At 45.2% G+C, this 19,794-nt stretch overlaps 1 protein-coding gene across 20 annotated transcripts in view; it reads left to right on the top strand.

Moving 5' to 3' along the window:
• LOC110524472 (tumor protein 63) overlaps positions 1–16,827 on the top strand; it is a 121,139-nt gene extending 104,312 nt beyond the window's left edge. For 4 of the 20 annotated variants that reach the window (XM_036980330.2, XM_036980262.2, XM_090230792.1 and 1 more), the window contains 4 exons: positions 10,378–10,586; positions 11,913–12,057; positions 12,937–13,030; positions 13,898–16,723. In XM_036980330.2, the coding sequence (XP_036836225.1) occupies positions 10,378–10,586; positions 11,913–12,057; positions 12,937–13,030; positions 13,898–14,194 (745 nt within the window). In that variant the 3' untranslated portion in view covers positions 14,195–16,723. Of the gene's footprint in view, positions 1–3,001; positions 4,799–4,867; positions 6,435–10,377; positions 10,587–11,912; positions 12,058–12,936; positions 13,031–13,897 lie in introns of those variants that run through there. The other 16 variants (XM_090231100.1, XM_090231061.1, XM_090231361.1 and 13 more) reach the window with 7 other exon arrangements.
• Positions 16,828–19,794: the final 2,967 nt, after the last annotated feature.

The raw sequence follows: 19,794 nt of genomic DNA, 5'->3' as shown, positions 1-19,794 counted from the left end.
CGCTCTGTTTTATAAGCCTGGGCATCAGAACCTGCGCTCTGTTTCACAAGCCTGGGCATCAGAACCTACGCTCTGTTGTACAAGCCTGAGCATCAGAACCTACGCTCTGTTGTACAAGCCTGAGCATCAGAACCTGCGCTCTGTTGTACAACCTGAGCATCAGAACCTACGCTCTGTTGTACAAGCCTGAGCATCAGAACCTACGCTCTGTTGTACAAGCCTGAGCATCAGAACCTACGCTCTGTTGTACAAGCCTGAGCATCAGAACCTGCGCTCTGTTTCACAAGCCTGGGCATCAGAACCTGCGCTCTGTTTCACAAACCTGAGCATCAGAACCTACGCTCTGTTGTACAACCTGAGCATCAGAACCTACGCTCTGTTGTACAAGCCTGAGCATCAGAACCTACGCTCTGTTGTATAAGCCTGAGCATCAGAACCTACGCTCTGTTGTACAAGCCTGAGCATCAGAACCTACGCTCTGTTGTACAACCTGAGCATCAGAACCTACGCTCTGTTGTATAAGCCTGAGCATCAGAACCTACGCTCTGTTGTACAAGCCTGAGCATCAGAACCTACGCTCTGTTGTACAAGCCTGAGCATCAGAACCTACGCTCTGTTGTACAAGCCTGAGCATCAGAACCTACGCTCTGTTGTACAACCTGAGCATCAGAACCTACGCTCTGTTTTTTTTTTACACATTAACAGCCAGATGAAGCCTCAATAGACTAATGGAAACGCCTTTAGGTGCTCTGCCAGGTTTGCACAACAGCAGCCGTTTCCAAATCCCTTATCCAGTCAGTCCCAGTAATTGGCTTGAGTGTTTTCATACACTCTCATACACAAATGCTGCCCTCCCTCTCCCACATTGAGGGGCGGACTGGGACCAGAAAACGGCCCTGGCATTTCTAACACGTCGGAACAATTTTTTCCCCCTCAAAGCCCCCACACCGGCCCCATTTATTAACCAGATAATTATCATTTTGCGCAAAAAAAACCCAAGTTAGACTGGCCCACTGGGCTAAAAATGGACTAGCAGTTGCCTGAAATGCCAGATGGCCAGTCCGCCCCTGCCCTCAGTCTTCGCCCATTCAGTTTAAGGGCTGGGGAGAAAAAGGCGGTTATCTGTAAATTATAGTTTTAAATAGTGTGCTGCTTTCTTTGACGCCCTATGATAATTACTGCTTTTGTTATCGTTTCTCATTTAGAAAACTGGCAGACTCTCTGACATAATGCTTACATTTGCTTTAAAAAAAATCCTGGTTTGAAAAGCCAGTTTTAGGCGTAGCCCATTTTATGTTTTACTGTTAGTTTGGGTTCTGTCGTCCTGCTCTCTGGCGCCCCCATCCACAATGTGGCTGGGTGTGGCAGTGCAGCATGTATGACACACTAGAGGGCAGGCGCTTTAAGTAAGGGCAGGGCCCAGTGGTTTAATATGCTGCAATGCTGTCACAGGTTAATTTCATAAGAACAGAACAGTATTTAGCCTACACTATACTTTACACTATTGACATTTTGGGGATTATTTTCAACATTCTCAAACTCAACAAACTGGTCAGAACAGCTGTACTTATTCTAGACTGAAAATCTGTAGTTTGTAGCATAGTTGACTGGATTGTGTTCTAGATTGTTCTCTAATCAGATCCTCATGCCTCTTCTCTGCATACTGTTGCTTTATTCGGATCCTGTTGCTTCACTCTCTTCTCCATGACCTTTCACCCGTATTTAATCCTAACCCCAGTAGCGTTCTTCACAGCATTATCAAATAAAAACTCCTGCCAGAAGGTGTTTTGCTCTATGGACAGTCAAGTCCAGAATCTCCTGATTTATGATACTATGGCTGTCTAATAGTGCCCTCTTCTGGAGGTGAATGTTACCACACACTACACTGAAATGGCCACACTACACTGAAGTGGCCACACTGCACCGAAAATGGCCACACTGCACCGAAATGGCCACACTGCACCGAAATGGCCACACTGCACCGAAATGGCCACACTGCACCGAAATGGCCACACTGCACCGAAATGGCCACACTGCACCGAAAATGGCCACACTGCACCGAAAATGGCCACACTGCACCGAAAATGGCCACACTGCATCGCACCGAAAATGGCCACACTGCACCGTACCGAAAATGGCCACACCGCACCGAAAATGGCCACACCGCACCGAAATGGTCACACTGCACCGAAATGGCCACACTGCACCGAAATGGCCACACTGCACCGAAATGACCACACTGCACTGAAATGACCACACTGCACTGAAATGGCCACACTGCACTGAAATGGTCACATTGCACTGAAATGGCCACGCTACACTGAAATGGCCACGCTACACTGAAATGGCCACGCTGCACTGAAATGGCCACGCTACACTGAAATGGCCACGCTGCACTGAAATGACCACGCTACACTGAAATGGCCACGCTGCACTGAAATGGCCACACTGCACTGAAATGGCCACACTACACTGAAATGGCCACACTACACTGAAATGGCCACACTACACTGAAATGGCCACACTACACTGAAATGGCCACACTACACTGAAATGGCCACACTACACTGAAATGGCCACACTGCACTGAAATGGCCACACTACACTGAAATGGCCACACTACACTGAAATGGCCACACTACACTGAAATGGCCACACTACACTGAAATGGCCACACTGCACTGAAATGGCCACACTGCACTGAAATGGCCACACTACACTGAAATGGCTACATTGCACTGAAATGGTCACACTACACTGAAATGGCCACGCTACACTGAAATGGCTACATGGCACTGAAATGGTCACACTACACTGAAATGGCCATCATTTATTTTCTTCTTCAATACTGTGTTTCCAAATGCCTCTGTTTCTCTATTTTGTAACTCTCTCCTCTTAACTTTTGACATTCTACTGGTTTAATTCTCTGGTTCCTGTTTCCTACTCTCCTAAAGTGAGTCCTTACTTTCTTCTCTCTCTCTTCTCTGGTTCCTGTCTGCAGTCTGCTTAAAGCCCGGCTACGTTCAGAGCTCCTGGAACCCCTAGCGGCAGAGCAGAGGAGACGATGCAGTACCTCCTGAGACTCACCTCATCCTCACATTCCTCCTCCCTTCAGTTTCCTCGCTCCTCAAACCTCAGCCACAATCAGATTAGGGGCTCCTCTTTCACATCTCCTCTATCTTGCTCTCTCTCTCCCTCTTTCAGGGCTCTTTCTAATATTCTCTCTCCTCCCTCCCTCTATTTCTACCTCTCTCTCTCTCCTTCTCTCCTCGGTCTTTGGGTTCCTTCTCTGAGATTGTGCCGCTATTGAAACTCTCACATTCTCCAAACAGAGTTAAATAAACAGATAAACAGTCTGTTGGTGCTTCATGTTCATGAAATAAAACGTTTTTTTTTCCTATTCATTACTTATGTAACACATAGTATGTTAAAAGTTGAGTCTGTCTGGCAAGTACTCTGCATACCAGTCTACTGATAAGATGCTGTCACATTAGAAAAGTCAGATATTAAGATGTTTTGCATGGCAGATTTTTTAAACTTTTTAAATAAGAAACTTTGTAGCTGTGTGGCAACACCAGTCTCAAACAGCAGAGGGCGCTTTGAGTTATTCAAAATTCAGTTTGTTTCATTAAAATGTTTTTACATTGAGTCATTTAGCAGACGCTCTTATCCAGAGCGACATACAGTAGTGAGTGTATACATTTTCATAATTTTTTTTCTTCATATATTGGTCCTACGCGGGAATCGAACCCACAACCCTGGCGTTGCAACCGCCATGCTCCACAGCCTGTGTCACACGGGAACCCTATGGTCAGCGATTAGGCTTTTACAGCACATAACCTGCATCCTGTTTAAAGCACCATTCATGTCTTTTGTTGCTTTTTACGTTTGTGTTGCTGATGGTCAAAATGACGCCAGTAATTGAGTTATGGACAGGGGTACAGTCTACTTGTATTGCAGTCAGAACACGTGCATCGTATCAGGGGTACAGTCTACTTGTATTGCAGTCAGAACACCTGCATAGTATCAGGGGTACAGTCTACTTGTATTGCAGTCAGAACACCTGCATAGTATCAGGGGTACAGTCTACTTGTATTGCAGTCAGAACACGTGCATAGTATCAGGGGTACAGTCTACTTGTATTGCAGTCAGAACACGTGCATAGTATCAGGGATACAGTCTACTTGTATTGCAGTCAGAACACCTGCATAGTATCAGGGGTACAGTCTACTTGTATTGCAGTCAGAACACGTGCATAGTATCAGGGATACAGTCTACTTGTATTGCAGTCAGAACACCTGCATAGTATCAGGGGTACAGTCTACTTGTATTGCAGTCAGAACACGTGCATAGTATCAGGGGTACAGTCTACTTGTATTGCAGTCAGAACACCTGCATAGTATCAGGGGTACAGTCTACTTGTATTGCAGTCAGAACACCTGCATAGTATCAGGGGTACAGTCTACTTGTATTGCAGTCAGAACACCTGCATAGTATCAGGGGTACAGTCTACTTGTATTGCAGTCAGAACACCTGCATAGTATCAGGGGTACAGTCTACTTGTATTGCAGTCAGAACACGTGCATCGTATCCGCCTCTCGGCTGACCTCTCCTCCTATTGGCTGGGGCTGGTCAGGAACCAAGCACTAGTGTTTTTCTACAAGACTTCACTTATCTATTGATTGAGCTTTTGTTGTTTTGTCTTTGGAGCTGGACTCAAACCTAACGCTGTGTTCCCCATGATACCCTATTGTCTAAATAATTACTATTTTTAACCAGAGCCCCGTGGCAGTCCCAGGTAGAGCCTTATGGCAGTCCCAGGTAGAGCCTTATGGCAGTACCAGGTAGAGCCTTAGGGTAGTCCTAGGTAGAGCCCTGTTGGCAGTCCCAGGTAGAGCCCTGTGGCAGTCCTAGGTAGAGCCCTGTTGGCAGTCCTAGGTAGAGCCCTGTGGCAGTCCCAGGTAGAGCCCTGTGGCAGTCCCACGTAGAGCCCTGTGGCAGTCCTAGGTAGAGCTCTGTGGCAGTCCTAGGTAGAGCCCTGTGGCAGTCCTAGGTAGAGCCCTGTGGCAGTCCTAGGTAGAGCCTTAGGGTAGTCCTAGGTAGAGCCCTGTGGTAGTCCTAGGTAGAGCCTTAGGGTAGTCCTAGGTAGAGCCCTGTGGCAGTCCTAGGTAGAGCCTTAGGGTAGTCCTAGGTACAGCCTTCAGGTAGTCCTAGGTAGAGCCCTGTGGCAGTCCTAGGTAGAGCCTTAGGGTAGTCCTAGGTAGAGCCTTAGGGTAGTCCTAGGTAGAGCCTTAGGGTAGTCCTAGGTACAGCCTTCAGGTAGTCCTAGGTAGAGCCCTGTGGCAGTCCTAGGTAGAGCCTTAGGGTAGTCCTAGGTAGAGCCCTGTGGCAGTCCTAGGTAGAGCCTTAGGGTAGTCCTAGGTAGAGCCCTGTGGCAGTCCTAGGTAGAGCCTTCAGGTAGTCCTAGGTAGAGCCCTGTGGCAGTCCTAGGTAGAGCCCTGTGGTAGTCCTAGGTAGAGCCCTGTTGGTAGTCCTAGGTAGAGCCCTGTTGGTAGTCCTAGGTAGAGCCCTGTTGGTAGTCCTAGGTAGAGCCCTGTGGTAGTCCTAGGTAGAGCCCTGTTGGTAGTCCTAGGTAGAGCCCTGTTGGTAGTCCTAGGTAGAGCCCTGTGGTAGTCCTAGGTAGAGCCCTGTTGGTAGTCCTAGGTAGAGCCTTAGGGTAGTCCTAGGTAGAGCCCTGTGGATCCTGGTCAAAAGTAGTTCATAAAAGTAGTTCATTTGGGAGGCACGTTAGTAGTGTTATGGGGAGAGGTGCCATTTGGGAGGCACATTAGTAGTGTTATGGGGAGAGGTGTCATTTGGGAGGCACATTAGTAGTGTTATGGGGAGAGGTGCCATTTGGGAGGCACATTAGTAGTGTTATGGGGAGAGGTGCCATTTGGGAGGCACATTAGTAGTGTTATGGGGAGAGGTGCCATTTGGGAGGCACATTAATAGTGTTATGGGGAGAGGTGCCATTTGGGAGGCACATTAATAGTGTTATGGGGAGAGGTGCCATTTGGGAGGCACATAAGTAGTGTTATGGGGAGAGGTGCCATTTGGGAGGCATATTAGTAGTGTTATGGGGAGAGGTGTCATTTGGGAGGCACATAAGTAGTGTTATGGGGAGAGGTGCTATTATGAAAATCACTTTGATCATGCTGGTCATGTTGTATAAGGTCACTGCAGGACAGTGTGTTTTGTTGTTTAACATTCTGAAAGATATTTAGCATTTATTTAGGATTGACAGATTCATGGACACACATGTGCCTTTATGTACAGAGAGCAGATTCTACGGAGAACTTTCTTTTTGACTGTTTGAAACAGATTGTTGTGATGCATGGCTGTTGCGGTTCGTTTGGTCTGTCAGAACTCAATAAATGTATTTTCTGCTTTGACTTTTCCTTCTCGTTTTTCCTCTTACGTTACTCCATCTCTCCATCTCTCCATCTCTCCATCTCTCCATCTCTCCATCTCTCCATCTCTCCATCTCTCCATCTCTTCATCTCCTCATCTCTCCATCTCTCCATCTCTTCATCTCTCCATTTGCAAAACAAGGAACCCTCAGCTCAAGCCCATGATGCCACTAAGGGCTCTATTCAATCAGATCAGCGTTATCCAACATTCTAGGATGATAGATGTAATCTACAGGATGATAGATGGAATCTACAGGATGATAGATGGAATCTACTCCTCCACTACGATGATAGATGTAATCTACAGGATGATAGATGTAATCTACAGGATGATAGATGTAATCTACAGGATGATAGATGTAATCTACAGGATGATAGATGTAATCTACAGGATGATAGATGGAATCTACAGGATGGATAGATGGAATCTACAGGATGGATAGATGGAATCTACAGGATGGATAGATGTAATCTACAGGATGATAGATGGAATCTACAGGATGGATAGATGGAATCTACAGGATGGATAGATGGAATCTACAGGATGGATAGATGTAATCTACAGGATGGATAGATGTAATCTACAGGATGATAGATGTAATCTACAGGATGATAAATGTAATCTACAGGATGATAGATGTAATCTACAGGATGATAGATGTAATCTACAGGATGATAGATGGAATCTACAGGATGGATAGATGGAATCTACAGGATGGATAGATGTAATCTACTCCTCCACTAGGATGATAGATGGAATCTACAGGATGATAGATGGAATCTACAGGATGGATAGATGTAATCTACAGGATGATAGATGGAATCTACAGGATGGATAGATGGAATCTACAGGATGATAGATGGAATCTACAGGATGGATAGATGGAATCTACAGGATGGATAGATGTAATCTACAGGATGGATAGATGTAATCTACAGGATGATAGATGTAATCTACAGGATGATAGATGTAATCTACAGGATGATAGATGGAATCTACTCCTCCACTAGGATGATAGATGTAATCTACAGGATGATAGATGTAATCTACAGGATGATAGATGGAATCTACTCCTCCACTAGGATGATAGATGTAATCTACAGGATGATAGATGTAATCTACAGGATGATAGATGTAATCTACAGGATGATAGATGTAATCTACAGGATGATAGATGTAATCTACAGGATGATCGATGTAATCTACAGGATGATAGATGGAATCTACTCCTCCACTAGGATGATAGATGTAATCTACAGGATGATAGATGTAATCTACAGGATGATAGATGTAATCTACAGGATGATAGATGTAATCTACAGGATGATAGATGTAATCTACAGGATGATAGATGTAATCTACAGGATGATCGATGTAATCTACAGGATGATAGATGGAATCTACTCCTCCACTAGGATGATAGATGTAATCTACAGGATGATAGATGTAATCTACAGGATGATAGATGTAATCTACAGGATGATAGATGTAATCTACAGGATGATAGATGTAATCTACAGGATGATAGATGTAATCTACAGGATGATCGATGTAATCTACAGGATGATCGATGTAATCTACAGGATGATAGATGTAATCTACAGGATGATAGATGTAATCTACAGGATGATAGATGTAATCTACAGGATGATAGATGGAATCTACTCCTCCACTAGGATGATAGATGTAATCTACAGGATGATAGATGTAATCTACAGGATGATAAATGTAATCTACTCCTCCACTAGGATGATAGATGTAATCTACAGGATGATAGATGGAATCTACTCCTCCACTAGGATGATAGATGTAATCTACAGGATGATAGATGTAATCTACAGGATGATCGATGTAATCTACAGGATGATCGATGTAATCTACAGGATGATCGATGTAATCTACAGGATGATCGATGTAATCTACAGGATGATAGATGGAATCTACAGGATGATAGATGTAATCTACAGGATGATAGATGTAATCTACAGGATGATAGATGTAATCTACAGGATGATAGATGTAATCTACAGGATGATATATGTAATCTACTCCTCCACTAGGATGATAGATGTAATCTACAGGATGATAGATGTAATCTACAGGATGATAGATGGAATCTACTCCTCCACTAGGATGATAGATGTAATCTACAGGATGATAGATGTAATCTACAGGATGATAGATGTAATCTACAGGATGATAGATGTAATCTACAGGATGATAGATGGAATCTACTCCTCCACTAGGATGATAGATGTAATCTACAGGATGATAGATGTAATCTACAGGATGATCGATGTAATCTACAGGATGATAGATGTAATCTACAGGATGATAGATGTAATCTACAGGATGATAGATGTAATCTACAGGATGATCGATGTAATCTACAGGATGATAGATGTAATCTACAGGATGATCGATGTAATCTACAGGATGATAGATGTAATCTACAGGATGATAGATGGAATCTACTCCTCCACTAGGATGATAGATGTAATCTACAGGATGATAGATGTAATCTACAGGATGATAGATGTAATCTACAGGATGATAGATGGAATCTACTCCTCCACTAGGATGATAGATGGAATCTACTCCTCCACTAGGACGATAGATGTAATCTACAGGATGATAGATGTAATCTACAGGATGATAGATGTAATCTACAGGATGATCGATGTAATCTACAGGATGATCGATGTAATCTACAGGATGATCGATGTAATCTACAGGATGATAGATGGAATCTACAGGATGATAGATGTAATCTACAGGATGATAGATGTAATCTACAGGATGATCGATGTAATCTACAGGATGATAGATGTAATCTACAGGATGATAGATGTAATCTACAGGATGATATATGTAATCTACTCCTCCACTAGGATGATAGATGGAATCTACAGGATGATAGATGTAATCTACAGGATGATAGATGTAATCTACAGGATGATCGATGTAATCTACAGGATGATAGATGTAATCTACAGGATGATCGATGTAATCTACAGGATGATAGATGTAATCTACAGGATGATAGATGTAATCTACAGGATGGATAGATGGAATCTACAGGATGGATAGATGTAATCTACAGGATGATAGATGTAATCTACAGGATGATAGATGTAATCTACAGGATGATATATGTAATCTACTCCTCCACTAGGATGATAGATGTAATCTACAGGATGATAGATGTAATCTACAGGATGATAGATGTAATCTACAGGATGATAGATGGAATCTACTCCTCCACTAGGATGATAGATGTAATCTACAGGATGATAGATGTAATCTACAGGATGATCGATGTAATCTACAGGATGATAGATGGAATCTACTCCTCCACTAGGATGATAGATGTAATCTACAGGATGATAGATGTAATCTACAGGATGATAGATGTAATCTACAGGATGATAGATGTAATCTACAGGATGATAGATGTAATCTACAGGATGATAGATGTAATCTACAGGATGATAGATGTAATCTACAGGATGATAGATGTTTAATCTGAGCTTCATTATTCGTATATAGTCTAGATGTTCTGAACTTCTAAGGAGAGTGGGGGGCGGCAAGAGCAGCTGCTCCGCGATTTTGACGGCTCCAAAACGTCTGCTATCGACGGTTGACGCTGATCTGAATCTATACACATACTGTTAGATGACACGTAAACTTTATAGTCACAGAGAGATGCTTTGAGTTTCTATGGCGTGCTTCAATTGAATCATTTCCGATAGTGTTGAAAACACATTGGCGTGTAAGAGATTCATGTTTGAGAATAACATCAGCTACACAATCTGTCAAAAATGATTACCTAACCTTGTCAATAACTATACTGAACAGTAAAACTTAACATGTTGTATTCCACTGTACTGTAACTAACAGCCTTGTGGCCCTTTGTCGTTAAAGATGGGATCTCTGGGGCGATGAGAGTAACGGCCTGTACCCTCCTCTCCCCTGCCCCAGGAGCGCCATGGCCCCCCAGCCCCAGTATGGCTCCAGCTCCCCTCCTCTCCCCCACGGCAAGGTCAACAAGCTCCCCTCCGTCAGCCAGCTCATCAACCCCCAGCAACGCAACACCCTCACCCCCTCCTCCATGGCCCAAGGCCTGACTGACAGTAAGTGTGCCTTTACCCCTTTGTATAGAGAGATTCTGCTCCCCCTGTCTGACTTGATCTGTTTAGAGGCCCCTGTCCTGTCTTTGTGTCTGGGTCCCTGTCATAACTCCCCTGCCCCGCCAACTCCAGTACCACGTCCCCTCTGGGCCGATCATGTGACACGCGTCAGGGAGGATAGCGGTATCTGTCTGGGCACAAGTGGCGCTGGGAGGGATGTGTATGTTGTCACTGTACAACTCTCAGCCCCTTGTCAGAACGCTTCCTCCTCTGGGTCAATGGGGCAGCAGGTAGCCTAGCGGTTAGAGCGTTGGACTAGTAACCGGAAGGTTGCAAGATCAAATCCCCGAGCTGACAAGGTACCAATCTGTCGTTCTGCCCCTGAACAGTTAACCCACTGTTCCTAGGCCGTCATTGAAAATAAGAATGTGTTCCTAACTGACTTGCCAAGTTAAATAAAGGTTAAATACATTTTAAAAATCCCTGTGGGACTCTGTTCCTCCCCTCTGGAGCCTCGCTGCAGGTCCTTGTCCTGTCTAGAGGCCCCTGTCCTGTCTAGAGGCCCCTGTCCTGTCTAGAGGCCCCTGTCCTGTCTCACTGCAGGTCCTTGTCCTGTCTAGAGGCCCCTGTCCTGTCTAGAGGCCCCTGTCCTGTCTCGCTGCAGGTCCTTGTCCTGTCTAGAGGCCCCTGTCCTGTCTAGAGGCCCCTGTCCTGTCTAGAGGTCCCTGTCCTGTCTCGCTGCAGGTCCTTGTCCTGTCTAGAGGTCCCTGTCTGTCTCTCTGCAGGTCCTTGTCCTGTCTATAGGTCCCTGTCTGTCTCGCTGCAGGTCCTTGTCCTGTTCTCAGGACATGTATTATTCTTGGCGTTGCCCTTTCACTATTTTAGTAAGACGGTAGATGGCTGAGCATGTTCCCTTTCTCCTCCTCCACCTCATGTATTGTTGTCGAGGTGCGCCCCCCCCCCCCCCCCGTCTATCTTATGTAGATAATACACAATCTCAGAGACCGTTAAGAGTTCTTACATTTGTCCAGCCTCATCCCTTAGGGCTGAAAAAACGAATGACAGATTGTGGCTTTAAAGAGTACCGCTCTCTCTGAGAGCTTGTTTCTGGGAATGACGCGATGATGCTCACTGCCCCTAATCTACAGAAATCATAGTAATGGTGCTGGAGATACATTTGACATTTTAAAAATGTCAAATTACCCCCTTTAAGAGTCACTCACACAAGTCCATGTGATTCTCTAGTGACTCTGACGATTGGCCACATTGGCTAACAGTAGATTGCTTCCTTTTATAGAGATAAAACTATGATCTCTATGGTTTCTCTAGTGACTCCGATGATGGGCCACATGGCTATGAATGCTGACATGTCGGCCCTGAGCCCCGCCCACATCCTGCAGCCCCAGTTACCCATGGTGCCCAGCTCCCACTGCACCCCCCCGCCTCCCTACCCTATGGACAGCAGCATCTCCAGGTACCTAGCTAAACAACCACCAGTGGAGGCTGGTGAAGGAAGGACGGCTCATAGTGATGGCTGGAATGGCTTTACAGTATCTCTGTTTGATAAGGTTTCATTCATTCCATTACTAAGAGCCCGTCCTCCGATTTAAAATTTAAAAAAAGTGGCACCAGCCACCACTGATAACACACATCTGTTGATGCTCTTGGACAGTTGTGGGCTCTATAAAAAGTCAGGACGAGACACAATATTGACAGGACAATTTCAACACGGCTTTAAAAGTGTCTCCTAGCGCTAGTTTTGACCTGAACCTGAACCGCTCTAACTAACAAGGTTCTAAATAACTGGATCTGACAGAGCTCTCTGTACTGGATCTGACAGAGCTCTCTGTACTGGATCTGACAGAGCTCTCTGTACGGGATCTGACAGAGCTCTCTGTACGGGATCTGACAGAGCTCTCTGTACGGGATCTGACAGAGCTCTCTGTACGGGATCTGACAGAGCTCTCTGTACGGGATCTGACAGAGCTCTCTGTACGGGATCTGACAGAGCTCTCTGTATTGGATCTGACAGAGCTCTCTGTACTGGATCTGACAGAGCTATCTGTATTGGATCTGACAGAGCTCTCTGTACTGGATCTGACAGAGCTCTCTGTACGGGATCTGACAGAGCTCTCTGTACGGGATCTGACAGAGCTCTCTGTACTGGATCTGACAGAGCTCTCTGTACTGGATCTGACAGAGCTCTCTGTATTGGATCTGACAGAGCTCTCTGTATCGGATCTGACAGAGCTCTCTGTATCGTTGAACAGTCTTGTCTAATACAGTTATTACTAGAATGCCGAGGTGCTATTTTTCACTACTAACCAGTTTCCTTCTCTGTGTCCCGCTGTAGCTTTCTTCTGCGGCTGGGCTGCGCAGCCTGCCTGGACTGTTTCACAGCACAGGGCCTGACCAACATCTACCAGATCGAGAACTATAACTTGGAGGTGAGGCCTTGCCTGTCGCACGCACCTGTGTGGTTAAACTCAGAGAGAAGGGTCGGCTGGCTTCAGGAGGCCTGAGCCTTCGTGTAAGGCAAGAAAAAAAAAAAAAAACATTTATGAAATGGGAACGTTTATCTGCAAGTCATCTTTGTCTATTTTTGTAATCAGAACTACTCTTCATTGGGCTGCCTGGCGCCGAGCCTGAGAGCATTGGGCTGCCTGGCGCCGAGCCGAGCCTGAGAGCATTGGGCTGCCTGGCGCAGAGCCGAGCCTGAGAGCATTGGGCTGCCTGGCGCAGAGCCTAGCCTGAGAGCATTGGGCTGCCTGGCGCAGAGCCTAGCCTGAGAGCATTGGGCTGCCTGGCGCCGAGCCTAGCCTGAGAGCATTGGGCTGCCTGGCGCAGAGCCTAGCCTGAGAGCATTGGGCTGCCTGGCGCCGAGCCTAGCCTGAGAGCATTGGGCTGCCTGGCGCAGAGCCTAGCCTGAGAGCATTGGGCTGCCTGGCGCCGAGCCTAGCCTGAGAGCATTGGGCTGCCTGGCACCGAGCCTAGCCTGAGAGCATTGGGCTGCCTGGCGCCGAGCCTAGCCTGAGAGCATTGGGCTGCCTGGCGCCGAGCCTAGCCTGAGAGCATTGTCTTCCGGGAGATGGCGTTATTCTAACGCGTCAGCGTTGCCATGAACTATCATTGCAAACGGATTTATTGTGCTATCTGACGTAAGACAATGGTCTTTTTGGGCTGCCTGCTGGGGCCCTGGGCCTAGCCTAAGAGCATTGGGCTGCCTGCTGGGGCCCTGGCCCTAGCCTGAGAGAGAAGACTAAACGAGGCTAGAGAGACTAACCCCCAGTGTGTGATGTCATCCCCGTCCACAGGACCTGTCCCGGCTGAAGATCCCGCAGGAGTTCCAGCACGTCATCTGGAAGGGCATCATGGAGCACCGGCAGAGCATGGAGTTCTCCCCTCCTCCCCACATCCTGCGTACCTCCAGCGGGGCCTCCGCCGTCAGCGTAGGGTCCTCCGAGGCCCGCGGCGAGCGGGTCATCGACGCCGTGCGCTTCACCCTGCGCCAGACCATCTCCTTCCCTCCGCGTGACGACTGGTCCGACTTCTCCTTCGACCTGGACTCCCGACGCAACAAGCAGCAGCGCATCAAGGAAGAGGGAGAATAGAAAAACTCACACTCTGGATGGAATTTCAATCTAAGGTGCACTGTTGACAAGCGCACTGTACCAATGGGTCTGTAAAACGGCCATTTTCCTGACGTTCAGAGATCACTTTTACAGTAAACGCTGGGGATGTCGGCTCAAGCGCACGTTATCATTAAAAGTCGAGTGCGGTACGCTTGTCGGCAATGGGCCTTGGATTGAAGCCCTGCCTCTGTCACACACCTGTTGACCAACCACTCTCGTATCACGGTACAGAACTAGGAATTCTCTGCTTCAAAGTGCTCTGGGTCCGGTTTCCTCAAAAGCATCTAAGTTCATTGTTAGAACAACCCTCGTTTTGGAGCAGAACACAAAAAAACATTGTTGGAAGTTGTTTACCGACCTGCCTCAGACCAGCTAAGTACATCGTCATAAGACCTGACTTACATCGCTAGCGGGAAACTGGACCCTGGTCCTTAGTTCAGATATCCTAAATAGCAAAACTACTATGCAAATAAAAATGCACTTATTTTATGGTTTTAGGAAAGCCTTCCATAGCTGCCAGCTAGAGGATGAGACAAATTATGGTTTTTAGGAAAGCCTTCCATAGCTGCCAGCTAGAGGATGAGACAAATTATGTTTTTAGGAAAGCCTTCCATAGCTGCCAGCTAGAGAATGAGACAAATTATGGTTTTAGGAAAGCCTTCCATAGCTGCCAGCTAGAGGATGAGACAAATTATGGTTTTAGGAAAGCCTTCCATAGCTGCCAGCTAGAGAATGAGACAAATTATGGTTTTAGGAAAGCCTTCCATAGCTGCCAGCTAGAGGATGAGACAAATTATGGTTTTAGGAAAGCCTTCCATAGCTGCCAGCTAGAGAATGAGACAAATTATGGTTTTAGGAAAGCCTTCCATAGCTGCCAGCTAGAGAATGAGACAAATTATGGTTTTAGGAAAGCCTTCCATAGCTGCCAGCTAGAGAATGAGACAAATTATGGTTTTAGGAAAGCCTTCCATAGCTGCCAGCTAGAGAATGAGACAAATTATGGTTTTAGGAAAGCCTTCCATAGCTGCCAGCTAGAGGATGAGACAAATTATGGTTTTAGGAAAGCCTTCCATAGCTGCCAGCTAGAGGATGAGACAAATTATGGTTTTAGGAAAGCCTTCCATAGCTGCCAGCTAGAGGATGAGACAAATTATGTTTTTAGGAAAGCCTTCCATAGCTGCCAGCTAGAGAATGAGACAAATTATGTTTTTAGGAAAGCCTTCCATAGCTGCCAGCTAGAGGATGAGACAAATTATGTTTTTAGGAAAGCCTTCCATAGCTGTCAGCTAGAGGATGAGACAAATTATGTTTTTAGGAAAGCCTTCCATAGCTGCCAGCTAGAGAATGAGACAAATTATGTTTTTAGGAAAGCCTTCCATAGCTGCCAGCTAGAGGATGAGACAAATTATGTTTTTAGGAAAGCCTTCCATAGCTGCCAGCTAGAGAATGAGACAAATTATGGTTTTAGGAAAGCCTTCCATAGCTGCCAGCTAGAGGATGAGACAAATTATGGTTTTAGGAAAGCCTTCCATAGCTGCCAGCTAGAGAATGAGACAAATTATGGTTTTAGGAAAGCCTTCCATAGCTGCCAGCTAGAGGATGAGACAAATTATGGTTTTAGGAAAGCCTTCCATAGCTGCCAGCTAGAGGATGAGACAAATTATGGTTTTAGGAAAGCCTTCCATAGCTGCCAGCTAGAGAATGAGACAAATTATGGTTTTAGGAAAGCCTTCCATAGCTGCCAGCTAGAGGATGAGACAAATTATGGTTTTAGGAAAGCCTTCCATAGCTGCCAGCTAGAGGATGAGACAAATTATGTTTTTAGGAAAGCCTTCCATAGCTGCCAGCTAGAGAATGAGACAAATTATGGTTTTAGGAAAGCCTTCCATAGCTGCCAGCTAGAGGATGAGACAAATTATGGTTTTAGGAAAGCCTTCCATAGCTGCCAGCTAGAGGATGAGACAAATTATGGTTTTAGGAAAGCCTTCCATAGCTGCCAGCTAGAGGATGAGACAAATTATGTTTTTAGGAAAGCCTTCCATAGCTGCCAGCTAGAGGATGAGACAAATTATGGTTTTAGGAAAGCCTTCCATAGCTGCCAGCTAGAGGATGAGACAAATTATGGTTTTAGGAAAGCCTTCCATAGCTGCCAGCTAGAGAATGAGACAAATTATGGTTTTAGGAAAGCCTTCCATAGCTGCCAGCTAGAGGATGAGACAAATTATGGTTTTAGGAAAGCCTTCCATAGCTGCCAGCTAGAGAATGAGACAAATTATGGTTTTAGGAAAGATACATTTCATACAACAAACAAAAATCTAATTTCTTGAGACAAAACTCTTAAATGTTTTTTGTGATTTGCTTTGATAGGTTTTATGAGAGGAAACTTGTTGTTGTTGTTGTTGTTGTTGTTGTTGTTGTGCCGTAGAAGGTGTACGGCCAGGATCCAATCCAAAGTGCGTTACGACAGATGAGACCTTCAAAATTATAAAGATAAACACATTTTTCTATGTAGGTGCTTCTGTCTTGCTGTTGACCCACTTAGCAAACATCTGTCAACTGCTACCATTTCATAAATAAATTATAAACAAATTCACAAATATTGCAAAACAAAACAACAGGATATACACTCATTAGGTACACCCATCTAGTCAGACCCTTTTTGCCTCCAGAACAGCCTGAATTCTTCGGGAAATTGATTGTGTAGTGTTCAAATGTTGCTCAATTGGTATCAAGAGACCTAAACGTGTGTCAGGAAAACATTCCCCACAGCATTACACCACCAGCCTGTACTGGGGGGGCGATGAGTTTCTGCCAAATCCTGACACTGCCACCAGCCTGTACTGGGGGGGGCGATGAGTTTCTGCCAAATCCTGACACTGCCACCAGCCTGTACTGGGGGGCGATGAGTTTCTGCCAAATCCTGACACTGCCACCAGCCTGTACTGGGGGGCGATGAGTTTCTGCCAAATCCTGACACTGCCACCAGCCTGTACTGGGGGGGCGATGAGTTTCTGCCAAATCCTGACACTGCCACCAGCCTGTACTGGGGGGGCGATGAGTTTCTGCCAAATCCTGACACTGCCACCAGCCTGTACTGGGGGGGCGATGAGTTTCTGCCAAATCCTGACACTGCCACCAGCCTGTACTGGGGGGCGATTAGTTTCTGCCAAATCCTGACACTGCCACCAGCCTGTACTAGGGGGCGATGAGTATCTGCCAAATCCTGACACTGCCACCAGCCTGTACTGGGGGGCGCTGAGTTTCTGCCAAATCCTGACACTGCCACCAGCCTGTACTGGTGGGCGCTGAGTTTCTGCCAAATCCTGACACTGCCACCAGCCTGTACTGGGGGGGCGATGAGTTTCTGCCAAATCCTGACACTGCCATCACACGTACCAGGAATCGGCATTCGTCGGACCAGGCGATGTTTCCACTCCTCAAATTGTCCAGTGTTGTTGCCCACTGGAACCTCTTCTTCTTGTTTTTATCTGATGGGAGTAGAACCCGGTGTTGCAATAGAACCATCCGTGACAAAGACCGACGAGTTGTGCGTTTCCGAGATGCTGTTCTGCACACCACTGTTGTACTGTGTCGTTAATGGTCTGTTAGCTTGCACGATTCAAGCCATTTCTCCTTGGCTTTGGTCCAAATTAAAACGTTACATTGTTGTTAGTGGTTATACTAAATAAACAATCCTCTATATATATATATATATATATATATATATATATATATATATACATATATACACACACTCACACGTTGCTTTAGTTTACATTGTGAACCTAGCAAGTTGTAGTAGCAGCTTCTTGACTTCTTAACTCATAGTAAAATAATCAGTGGTGTGTGTATAAAGTCGAGGCCACATGAAACCAAATGTAACTTTATTTTTTCGCATTTCAATTCACAAGATCTAATGAACCGTCAACAATTGACGCAAAGCAAGCACACCACGGGGCAGAGAAGCAACTTTCATCGATTTCAAAGCATTTCCTCAAATGCTGATGCTCAATGTCGGACGCCCGACAGGCCAAGGACCGTTACTAAGGGAAGCTAGTGTTGCTATGGGGCTACCAGCTACATTAGCTTGTAGGCTAGCGGACTTTTCATACGTTTTGTGAAAACATATGTACGACCTCCCGAAAACATTACTGAATTGAATATGGTGCTTTTCCACCTGCTTACTTTCAAAATAAATATGTATTTATCGGTGCTGACCGATGATGGTAAACTTCTCAACTGCCATAGTGCGGCCACCGGAAGTAACCTCACAACTGGCGAGTGGCGGCCTCTAGTGGCCATATTGGTACTGCGCTAAATACGGGCCAAAAATGACAAAATACTCATATCACACTTCAGCTCAAGCCTAAATTACCATTACAAGTATAATGCGCTGCTCTGTTCTTTACCGCACCTTGGGTTGAATCCCGGTCTGTTGCTCTAGACGGGACTGTCATGATCGCCTGCTGTTTTTAGTCCACAACACTGTTTTTGCCTGCTGGTCACAAGCCGGTCTTGATTGTATACATTTCAAGATACATATTTTTACTTTGTGTCAGAGAAAAGTGTGATTAATAATGCTGTTTAAAAAGGTTGGATTGGTTGATTTCTTTTTTTTACCACAAAACAAGTTACTGCCTTGTATCGTGCCTGTGTTAACCTTCCTGCTTCCAGGATTTTCAGAAACCTGGGGATTTAGTCATCCTTTTGTTGGTTAAACCATTGTGTTTATAACTCTTGGAGGAAGTTACTGGAATAGTTAAATCGTGTTTATAACTCTTGGAGGAAGTTACTGGAATAGTTCAATCGTGTTTATAACTCTTGGGGAAATGACTGGAATTTTGCTACCCTCGTGTTGGTTAAACTATCGTGTTTATAACTACTTACTGTATTTCTACGTGAATGAGAATTGCATCACCACACAAACTTTTATCTGAAGTATTTAACACGCTCATAGCCCTCGAGGTGATAACAATACTGTTACAGATCATCTTTGGTATTGTCCCCCCCCCCCCAAAAAAATAGCACCCTACGGTCGAAAGTATAGGGCGGCATTTGGGATGAATTTCATTGCCTGCTTGTTCTCGCCGTCTGTATTTTGTGGGTCTGTTGAACATTTACTGGGCTACATTTTTCATTTTTCTTACAAAACGCTCCTTTTGATTTGTCTTGCTGGATTTTTGGAACCACATTTTGTAAACTGTTGTTGTTGTTGTTACAGATTAACTTGATAGATGGCCCAAACTATTGAGATCATTGTATATACATTTGTATAGTTATTTTCTAAAAGCTACATGCTGTTATGTATTTTTTACTAAAAAAAAACAAACAAAAAGGATTGGACTTAGAATAGTGCATGGCTAAAAGACATTACGGTACAAAGGGGTTCGGGTTATTTCTATTCATTTAAATGAATAAAAATCAGGGTCTCAACAAGTCACTGTTCTCACAAGCGGTCTGTGTAGTGTTGCCATAAACACAGTTTATATAATTTCAATATTGAAAGTGTGATAACCACTGAATGAACATGCCATGAATGACCCTAGTATGTCATCGGTACATTGAAAGCAGAACCTCGT

Source organism: Oncorhynchus mykiss, chromosome 1 (assembly GCF_057628025.1).
Source record: "Oncorhynchus mykiss isolate SJ-2025 chromosome 1, ASM5762802v1, whole genome shotgun sequence".
NCBI lineage: Eukaryota > Metazoa > Chordata > Actinopteri > Salmoniformes > Salmonidae > Oncorhynchus > Oncorhynchus mykiss.
This window is presented reverse-complemented; position numbering and strand designations above follow the sequence as displayed.